At 56.8% G+C, this 10549-nt stretch overlaps 1 protein-coding gene across 1 annotated transcript in view; it reads right to left on the minus strand.

Annotated features, from left to right (window-relative positions):
• Positions 1-9963, minus strand: part of LOC106563911 (protein kinase C beta type) — a 180215-nt gene extending 170252 nt beyond the window's left edge. Inside the window, 1 exon segment of the mRNA XM_082976102.1 lies at positions 9539-9963. Coding sequence (XP_082832228.1) covers positions 9539-9711 — 173 coding nt within the window. The 5' untranslated portion in view covers positions 9712-9963.
• Positions 9964-10549: the final 586 nt, after the last annotated feature.

The following is a 10549-nucleotide window of genomic DNA, read 5'->3' on the forward strand; positions in this document are numbered from 1 at the left end:
CTAGGCTACCCGCCGCCCCTCCACTCTAACCACTAGGCTACCTGCCGTCCCTCCACTCTAACCACTAGGCTACCTGCAGCCCCTCCACTCTAACAACTAGGCTACCTGCCGCCCCTCCACTCTAACCACTAGGCTACCTGCAGCCCCTCCACTCTAACCACTAGGCTACCTGCCTCCCCTCCACTCTAACCACTAGGCTACCTGCCTCCCCTCCACTCTAACCACTAGACTACCTGCCGTCCCTCCACTCTAAACACTAGGCTACCTGCCGTCCCTCCACTCTAACCACTAGTCTACCTGCCTCCCCTCCACTCTAACCACTAGGCTACCTTCCTCCCCTCCACTCTAACCACTAGACTACCTGCCGCCCCTCCACTCTAACCACTAGGCTACCCTGCCGTCCCTCCACTCTAAACACTAGGCTACCTGCCGTCCCACCACTCTAACCACTAGGCTACCCTGCAGTCCCTCCACTCTAAACACTAGGCTACCTGCCTCCCCTCCACTCTAACCACTAGGCTACCTGCCGTCCCTCCACTCTAACCACTAGGCTACCTGGCGTCCCTCCACTCTAACCACTAGGCTACCTGCCGTCCCTCCACTCTAACCACTAGGCTACCTGCCCCCCCTCCACTCTAACCACTAGGCTACCTGCCGCCCCTGCACTCTAACCACTAGGCTACCTGCCATACCTCCACTCTAACCACTAGGCTACCTGCCGCCCCCCCCACTCTAACCACTAGGCTACCTGCCGTCCCTCCACTTTAACCACTAGGCTACCTGCCCCCCCTCACACTCTAACCACATAGGCTACCTGCCGCCCCTCAACTCTAACCACTAGGCTACCTGCCCCCCCCCCTCCACTCTAACCACTAGGCTACCTGTCGTCCCTCCACTCTAACCACTAGGCTACCTGCCGCCCCTCCACTCTAACCACTAGGCTACCTGCCGCCCCTCCACTCTAACCACAAGACTACCTGCCGTCCCTCCACTCTAACCACTAGGCTACCTGCCGCCCCTCCACTCTAACCACAAGACTACCTGCCGTCCCTCCATCCTAACCACGAGGCTACCTGCCGCCCCTCCACTCTAACCACTAGTCTACCCTGCCTTCCCTCCACTCTAACCACTAGGCTACCTGCCATCCCTCCACTCTAACCACTAGGCTACCTGCCCCCCCCCCTCCACTCTAACCACTAGGCTACCTGCCGTCCCTCCACTCTAACCACTAGGCTACCTGCCACCGCTCCACTCTAACCACTAGGCTACCCTGCCGCCCCTCTACTCTAACCACTACGCTACCTGCCGTCCCTCCACTCTAACCACTAGGCTACCTGCCGTCCCTCCACTCTAAACACTAGGCTACCTGCCGTCCCTCCACTCTAACCACTAGGCTACCTGCCGCCCCTCCACTCTAACCACTAGGCTACCCTGCCATCCCTCCACTCTAACCACTAGGCTACCCTGCCATCCCTCCACTCTAAACACTAGGCTACCTGCCGTCCCTCCACTGTAACCACTAGGCTACCTGCCGTCCCTCCACTCTAACCACTAGACTACCTGCAGCCCCTCCACTCTAACCACTAGGCTACCTGCCGTCCCTCCACTCTAACCACTAGGCTACCCGCCGCCCCTCCACTCTAACCACTAGGCTACCTGCCGTCCCTCCACTCTAACCACTAGGCTACCTGCAGCCCCTCCACTCTAACAACTAGGCTACCTGCCGTCCCTCCACTCTAACCACTAGGCTACCTGCAGCCCCTCCACTCTAACCACTAGGCTACCTGCCTCCCCTCCACTCTAACCACTAGGCTACCTGCCTCCCCTCCACTCTAACCACTAGACTACCTGCCGTCCCTCCACTCTAAACACTAGGCTACCTGCCGTCCCTCCACTCTAACCACTAGTCTACCTGCCTCCCCTCCACTCTAAACACTAGGCTACCTTCCTCCCCTCCACTCTAACCACTAGACTACCTGCCGCCCCTCCACTCTAACCACTAGGCTACCCTGCCGTCCCTCCACTCTAAACACTAGGCTACCTGCCGTCCCACCACTCTAACCACTAGGCTACCCTGCAGTCCCTCCACTCTAAACACTAGGCTACCTGCCTCCCCTCCACTCTAACCACTAGGCTACCTGCCGTCCCTCCACTCTAACCACTAGGCTACCTGGCGTCCCTCCACTCTAACCACTAGGCTACCTGCCGTCCCTCCACTCTAACCACTAGGCTACCTGCCCCCCCCTCCACTCTAACCACTAGGCTACCTGCCGCCCCTGCACTCTAACCACTAGGCTACCTGCCCCCCCCCCTCCACTCTAACCACTAGGCTACCTGCCGTCCCCCCACTCTAACCACTAGGCTACCTGCCGTCCCTCCACTCTAACCACAAGGCTAACTGCCGCCCCTCAACTCTAACCACTAGGCTACCTGCCGCCCCTCCACTCTAACCACTAGGCTACCTGCCTCCCCTCCTCTCTAACCACTAGGCTACCTGCCGTCCCTCCACTCTAACCACTAGGCTACCTGCCACCCCTCTACTCTAACCACTAGGCTACCTGACGCCCTCCACTCTAACCACTAGGCTACCTGCCGTCCCTCCACTCTAACCACTAGGCTACATGCCGCCCCTCCACTCTAACCACTAGGCTACCCTGCCGCCCCTACACTCTAACCACTAGGCTACCCTGCCGCCCCTCCACTCTAACCACTAGGCTACCTGCCGCCCCTCCACTCTAACCACTAGGATACCTGCCCCCCTCCAGTCTAACCACTAGGCTACCCTGCAACCCCTACACTCTAACCACCAGGCTACCTGCTGTCCCTCCACTCTAAACACTAGGCTACCTGCCGCCCCTCCACTCTAACCACTAGGCTACCTGCCGTCCCTCCACTCTAACCACTAGGCTACCTGCCATCCCTCCACTCTAACCACTAGGCTATACTGCCATCCCTCCACTCTAACCACTATGCTACCTGCCCCCCCCCCCCCCCCCCCACTCTAACCACTAGGCTACCTGCCACCCCTCCACTCTAACCACTAGGCTACCTGCCGCCCCACCACTCTAACCACTAGGCTACCTGCCGTCCCTCCACTCTAACCAAAAGGCTACCTGCCGTCCCTCCACTCTAACCACTAGGCTACACTGCCATCCCTCCACTCTAACCACTATGCTACCTGCCCCCCCCCCCCTCCACTCTAACCACTAGGCTACCTGCCACCCCTCCACTCTAACCACTAGGCTACCTGCCGTCCCTCCACTCTAACCACAAGTCTACACTGCCATCCCTCCACTCTAACCACTATGCTACCTGCCCCCCCCCCCTCCACTCTAACCACTAGGCTACCTGCCACCCCTCCACTCTAACCACTAGGCTACCTGCCGTCCCTCCACTCTAACCACAAGGCTACCTGCCGTCCCTCCACTCTAACAACTAGGCTACCTGCCGTCCCTCCACTCTAACCACTAGGCTACCTGCCGTCCCTCCACTCTAACCACTAGGCTACCTGCCGCCCCTGCACGCTAACCACTAGGCTACCTGCCGTCCCTCCACTCTAACCACTAGGCTACCTGCCGCCCCCCCACTCTAACCACTAGGCTACCTGCCGTCCCTCAACTCTAACCACTAGGCTACCTGCCGTCCCTCCATTCTAACCACTAGGCTACCTGCCGTCCCTCCACTCTAACCACTAGGCTACCTGCCCCCCCTCCACTCTAACCACTAGGCTACCTGCCGCCCCTCCAATCTAACCACTAGGCTACCTGCCGCCCCACCACTCTAACCACTAGGCTACCTGCCGTCCCTCCACTCTAACCAAAAGGCTACCTGCCGTCCCTCCACTCTAACCACTAGGCTACACTGCCATCCCTCCACTCTAACCACTATGCTACCTGCCCCCCCCCCCCTCCACTCTAACCACTAGGCTACCTGCCACCCCTCCACTCTAACCACTAGGCTACCTGCCGTCCCTCCACTCTAACCAATAGGCTACCCTGCAACCCCTACACTCTAACCACCAGGCTACCTGCTGTCCCTCCACTCTAAACACTAGGCTACCTGCCGCCCCTCCACTCTAACCACTAGACTACCTGCCGTCCCTCCACTCTAACCACTAGGCTACCTGCCGTCCCTCCACTCTAACCACTAGGCTACACTGCCATCCCTCCACTCTAACCACTAGGCTACCTGCCGTCCCTCCACTCTAACCACTAGGCTACCTGCCACCCCTCCACTCTAACCACTAGGCTACCTGCCGTCCCTCCACTCTAACCACAAGTCTACACTGCCATCCCTCCACTCTAACCAGTATGCTACCTGCCCCCCCCCCCCTCCACTCTAACCACTAGGCTACCTGCCACCCCTCCACTCTAACGACTAGGCTACCTGCCGTCCCCCCACTCTAACCACTAGGCTACCTGCCGTCCCTCCACTCTAACTACTAGGCTACCTGCCGCCCCTCCACTCTAACCACTAGGCTACCTGCCGTCCCTCCACTCTAACCACTAGGCTACTTGCCGCCCCTCCACTCTAACCACTAGGCTACCCTGCCGCCCCTACACTCTAACCACTAGGCTACCCTGCCACCCCTCCACTCTAACCACTAGGCTACCTGCCGTCCCTCCACTCTAACCACTAGGCTACCTGCCGCCCCACTACTCTAACCACTAGGCTACCTGACCCCCTCCACTCTAACCACTAGGCTACCTGCCGCCCCTCCACTCTAACCACTAGGCTACCCTGCCGCCCCTACACTCTAACCACTATGCTACCCTGCCGCCCCTCCACTCTAACCACTAGGCTACCTGCCCCCCTCCACTCTAACCACTAGGCTACCCTGCAACCCCTACACTCTAACCACCAGGCTACCTGCTGTCCCTCCACTCTAAACACTAGGCTACCTGCCGCCCCTCCACTCTAACCACTAGACTACCTGCCGTCCCTCCACTCTAACCACTAGGCTACACTGCCATCCCTCCACTCTAACCACTATGCTACCTGCCCCCCCCCCCCCTCCACTCTAACCACTAGGCTACCTGCCACCCCTCCACTCTAACCACTAGGCTACCTGCCGTCCCTCCACTCTAACCACAAGTCTACACTGCCATCCCTCCACTCTAACCAGTATGCTACCTGCCCCCCCCCTCCACTCTAACCACTAGGCTACCTGCCACCCCTCCACTCTAACGACTATGCTACCTGCTGTCCCTCCACTCTAACCACAAGTCTACCCTGCCGTCCCTCCACTCTAACCACTAGGCTACCTGCCCCCCCTCCACTCTAACCACTAGGCTACCTGCCGTCCCTCTACTCTAACCACTAGGCTACCTGCCCCCCCTCCACTCTAACCACTAGGCTACCTGCCGTCCCCCCACTCTAACCACTAGGCTACCTGCTGTCCCTCCACTCTAACCACTTGGCTACCTGCCGCCCCCCCACTCTATCCACTAGGCTACCTGCCCCCCCCCTCCACTCTAACCACTAGGCTACCTGCAGTCCCTCGACTCTAACCATTAGGCTACCTGCCGTCCCTCCACTCTAACCACTAGCCTACCTGCCTCCCATCCACTCTAACCACTAGGCTCCCTGCCGCCCCTCCACTCTAACCACTAGGCTACCTGCCGTCCCCCCCCTCTAACCACTAGGCTACCTGCCTCTCCAAATATAGGGTCTGTATTAAAACAGCAAATGTTCCACCTGTGAGTCCGTCCCCTACCGTCATTCTCATGTTGCGTGAGATGCTGGAACAACCTACTGGACAGCCTATAGCCTAGCCTAGCCTAGCCTAGCCTAGCCTAGCCTGCTGCAGGGGTGAGATACTGGACAGCCTATAGCCTATGGCCTAGCCTAGCCTAGCCTGCTGCAGGGGATGAGATACTGGATAGCCTATAGCCTAGCCTAGCCTAGCCTAGCCTGCTGCTGCAGGGGTGAGATACTGAACAACCTATAGCCTAGCCTGCTGCAGGGATGAGACACTGGACAGCCTATAGCCTAGCCTGCTGCAGGGGTGAGATACTGGACAGCCTATAGCCTAGCCTAGACTGCTACAGGGGATGAGATACTGGACAGCCTATAGCCTAGCTTGCTGCTGCAGGGGATGAGATACTGGACAGCCTATAGCCTAGCCTGCTGCAGGGGTGAGATACTGGACAGCCTATAGCCTAGCCTGCTGCAGGGGTGAGATACTAGACAGCCTATAGCCTAGCCTGCTGCAGGGGATGAGATACTGGACAGCCTATAGCCTAGCCTAGCCTGCTGCAGGGGATGAGATACTGGACAGCCTATAGCCTAGCCTAGCCTGCTGCAGGGGGTGAGATACTGGACAGCCTATAGCCTAGCCTGCTGCAGGGATGAGATACTGGACAGCCTATAGCCTAGCCTGCTGCAGGGATGAGATACTGGACAGCCTATAGCCTAGCCTAGCCTGCTGCAGGGGATGAGATACTGGACAGTCTATAGCCTAGCCTGCTGCTGGGATGAGATACTGGACAGCCTATAGCCTAGCCTGCTGCAGGGGATGAGATACTGGACAGCCTATAGCCTAGCCTGCGGCAGGGATGAGATACTGGACAGCCTATAGCCTAGCCTAGCCTGCTGCAGGGGATGAGATACTGGACAGTCTATAGCCTAGCCTGCTGCAGGGATGAGATACTGGACAGCCTATAGCCTAGCCTGCTGCAGGGATGAGATACTGGACAGCCTATAGCCTAGCCTAGCCTAGCCTGCTGCAGGGGGTGAGATACTGGACAGTCTATAGCCTAGCCTGCTGCAGGGGTGAGATACTGGACAGTCTATAGCCTAGCCTGCTGCAGGGATGAGATACTGGACAGCCTATAGCCTAGCCTGCTGCAGGGATGAGATACTGGACAGCCTATAGCCTAGCCTGCTGCAGGGGTGAGATACTGGACAGCCTATAGCCTAGCCTGCTGCAGGGGTGAGATACTGGACAGCCTATAGCCTAGCCTGCTGCAGGGGATGAGATCCTGGACAGCCTATAGCCTAGCCTAGCCTGCTGCAGGGGATGAGATACTGGACAGTCTATAGCCTAGCCTGCTGCAGTGGTGAGATACTGGACAGCCTATAGCCTAGCCTGCTGCAGGGGTGAGATACTGGACAGCCTATAGCCTAGCCTGCTGCAGGGATGACATACTGGACAGCCTATAGCCTAGCCTGCTGCAGGGATGAGATACTGGACAGCCTATAGCCTAGCCTGCTGCAGGGGTGAGATACTGGACAGCCTATAGCCTAGCCTAGCCTGCTGCAGGGGTGAGATACTAGACAGCCTATAGCCTAGCCTAGCCTGCTGCAGGGGTGAGATACTGGACAGCCTATAGCCTAGCCTGCTGCAGGGATGAGATACTGGACAGCCTATAGCCTAGCCTGCTGCAGGGGTGAGATACTAGACAGCCTATAGCCTAGCCTAGCCTGCTGCAGGGGTGAGATACTGGACAGCCTATAGCCTAGCCTGCTGCAGGGATGAGATACTAGACAGCCTATAGCCTAGCCTGCTGCAGGGGTGAGATACTAGACAGCCTATAGCCTAGCCTGCTGCAGGGGATGAGATACTGGACAGCCTATAGCCTAGCCTGCTGCAGGGGATGAGATACTGGACAGCCTATAGCCTAGTCTGCTGCAGGGATGAGATACTGGACAGCCTATAGCCTAGCCTAGCCTGCTGCAGGGGATGAGATACTGGACAGTCTATAGCCTAGCCTGCTGCAGGGATGAGATACTGGACAGCCTATAGCCTAGCCTGCTGCAGGGGATGAGATACTGGACAGCCTATAGCCTAGCCTGCTGCAGGGATGAGATACTGGACAGCCTATAGCCTAGCCTAGCCTGCTGCAGGGGATGAGATACTGGACATTCTATAGCCTAGCCTGCTGCAGGGATGAGATACTGGACAGCCTATAGCCTAGCCTGCTGCAGGGATGAGATACTGGACAGCCTATAGCCTAGCCTGCTGCAGGGGTGAGATACTGGACAGCCTATAGCCTAGCCTGCTGCAGGGGTGAGATACTGGACAGCCTATAGCCTAGCCTGCTGCAGGGGATGAGATACTGGACAGCCTATAGCCTAGCCTGCTGCAGGGGTGAGATACTGGACAGGCTATAGCCTAGCCTGCTGCAGGGGTGAGATACTGGACAGCCTATAGCCTAGCCTGCTGCAGGGGTGAGATACTGGACAGGCTATAGCCTAGCCTGCTGCAGGGGTGAGATACTGGACAGCCTATAGCCTAGCCTGCTGCAGGGCTGAGATACTGGACAGGCTATAGCCTAGCCTGCTGCAGGGGTGAGATACTGGACAGCATATAGCCTAGCCTGCTGCAGGGCTGAGATACTGGACAGCCTATAGCCTAGCCTGCTGCAGGGGTGAGATACTGGACAGCCTATAGCCTAGCCTGCTGCAGGGATGAGATACTAGACAGCCTATAGCCTAGCCTGCTGCAGGGGTGAGATACTAGACAGCCTATAGCCTAGCCTGCTGCAGGGGATGAGATACTGGACAGCCTATAGCCTAGCCTGCTGCAGGGGATGAGATACTGGACAGCCTATAGCCTAGCCTGCTGCAGGGATGAGATACTGGACAGCCTATAGCCTAGCCTGCTGCAGGGGTGAGATACTGGACAGCCTATAGCCTAGCCTAGCCTGCTGCAGGGGTGAGATACTGGACAGCCTATAGCCTAGCCTGCTGCAGGGGTGAGATACTGGACAGCCTATAGCCTAGCCTGCTGCAGGGGTGAGATACTGGACAGCCTATAGCCTAGCCTGCGGCAGGGGTGAGATACTGGACAGCCTATAGCCTAGCCTGCTGCAGGGGTGAGATACTGGACAGCCTATAGCCTAGCCTAGCCTGCTACAGGGGTGAGATACTGGACAGCCTATAGCCTAGCCTGCTGCAGGGGTGAGATACTGGACAGTCTATAGCCTAGCCTAGCCTGCTGCAGGGGATGAGATACTGGACAGCCTATAGCCTAGCCTGCTGCAGGGGATGAGATACTGGACAGTCTATAGCCTAGCCTAGCCTGCTGCAGGGGATGAGATACTGGACAGCCTATAGCCTAGCCTGCTGCAGGGATGAGATACTGGACAGCCTATAGCCTAGCCTGCTGCAGGGGTGAGATACTGGACAGCCTATAGCCTAGCCTGCTGCAGGGGTGAGATACTGGACAGCCTATAGCCTAGCCTAGCCTGCTGCAGGGGATGAGATACTGGACAGCCTATAGCCTAGCCTGCTGCAGGGGTGAGATACTGGACAGCCTATAGCCAACTGGCACACAGACTTTTGTGGAATTGACTTCTGCGCCCAGTGCGTATCCAAGCCTGCTCTGTTCTACTCTCCTATCCCCGCTCAGACACTCCGATACCTCTCCCTCTATCTATCCCTCTTTCCAACATTATCATTATATTGCAACAGTAGCCTAAAGCCCTCAGCAAAAGGGGGTCAAACTCTTCCAATTCAAAGCCACCCCGCGGTACCTCTCTCTTTCTCTCCCTCCCCTCCATCTCCTCTCTCTCTCTCTCTCTCTCTCGCTCACCAGATGAAGTCGGTGCAGTGGCTGCAGAAGGTTGGCTGCTTGAAGAAGCGAGCGATGAACTTGTGGTCCTTGACTTCGTGCACGTTCTTCTGTCGGAGGGCGCCCTGACGCGCGAATCCCCGCAGCGGTTTTTCCTCTCCGTCGCTGTTGCTGTTCGCTCCGGAGTCAGCCATCGCTTTCGTTCGGTTTAGGTTTCAACGTGGAAATGTGTGTTTTTTTGTATGTTGGGACTATAGTATACGTTTTTTTGGAGAACCTCAACTGTCCGTTTGTTTGTTTCACTCAGTGTCCGTGTCGTCCGTGTCTTGTGTGTGTGTGTGTGTGTGTGTGTGTGTGTTATCTCCGTTTGTAACGGGAAAGATCCGCAGCCGTTCCTTCCTTAAGCGCGACTCGGCTCTCGTTCTTTCCACCGGCTGACTGCTGCTTGCAAGGCAGTACATTGGACAGCAGGAGAGAACCAGCTACACACACACACACACACACACACACACACACACACACACACACACACACACACGCACACACACACACACACACACACACACACACACACACACACACACACACACACACACACACACACACACACACACACACACACACACACACACACACACACACACACACACACTCCCCCTGTTATTAAACCTCGCCACTTCAACTCAACATGTAACCCACCTGTGTGTGTGTGTGTGTGTGTGTGTGTGTGTGTGTGTGTGTGTGTGTGTGTGTGTGTGTGTGTGTGTGTGTGTGTGTGCGTGCGTGTGTGTGTGTGTCTCTCTCTACAGGTTTTAGAACATTCCAATTATAACAAATGTGTCATCTGATGTCCCAGATATATCTCTATGGGGTTTGGTAGTGTAATAAACCATATGTTATCTGATCCTCCAGATATAGCTCTATGGGGTTTGGTAGTGTAATAAACCATATGTTATCTGATCCTCCAGATATAGCTCTATGGGGTTTGGTAGTGTAATAAACCATATGTTATCTGATCCTCCAGATATAGCT

The sequence above is a fragment of the Salmo salar genome, chromosome 06 (genome assembly GCF_965601325.2).
Source record: "Salmo salar chromosome 06, fSalSal1, whole genome shotgun sequence".
NCBI classification, from domain to species: Eukaryota; Metazoa; Chordata; class Actinopteri; order Salmoniformes; family Salmonidae; genus Salmo; species Salmo salar.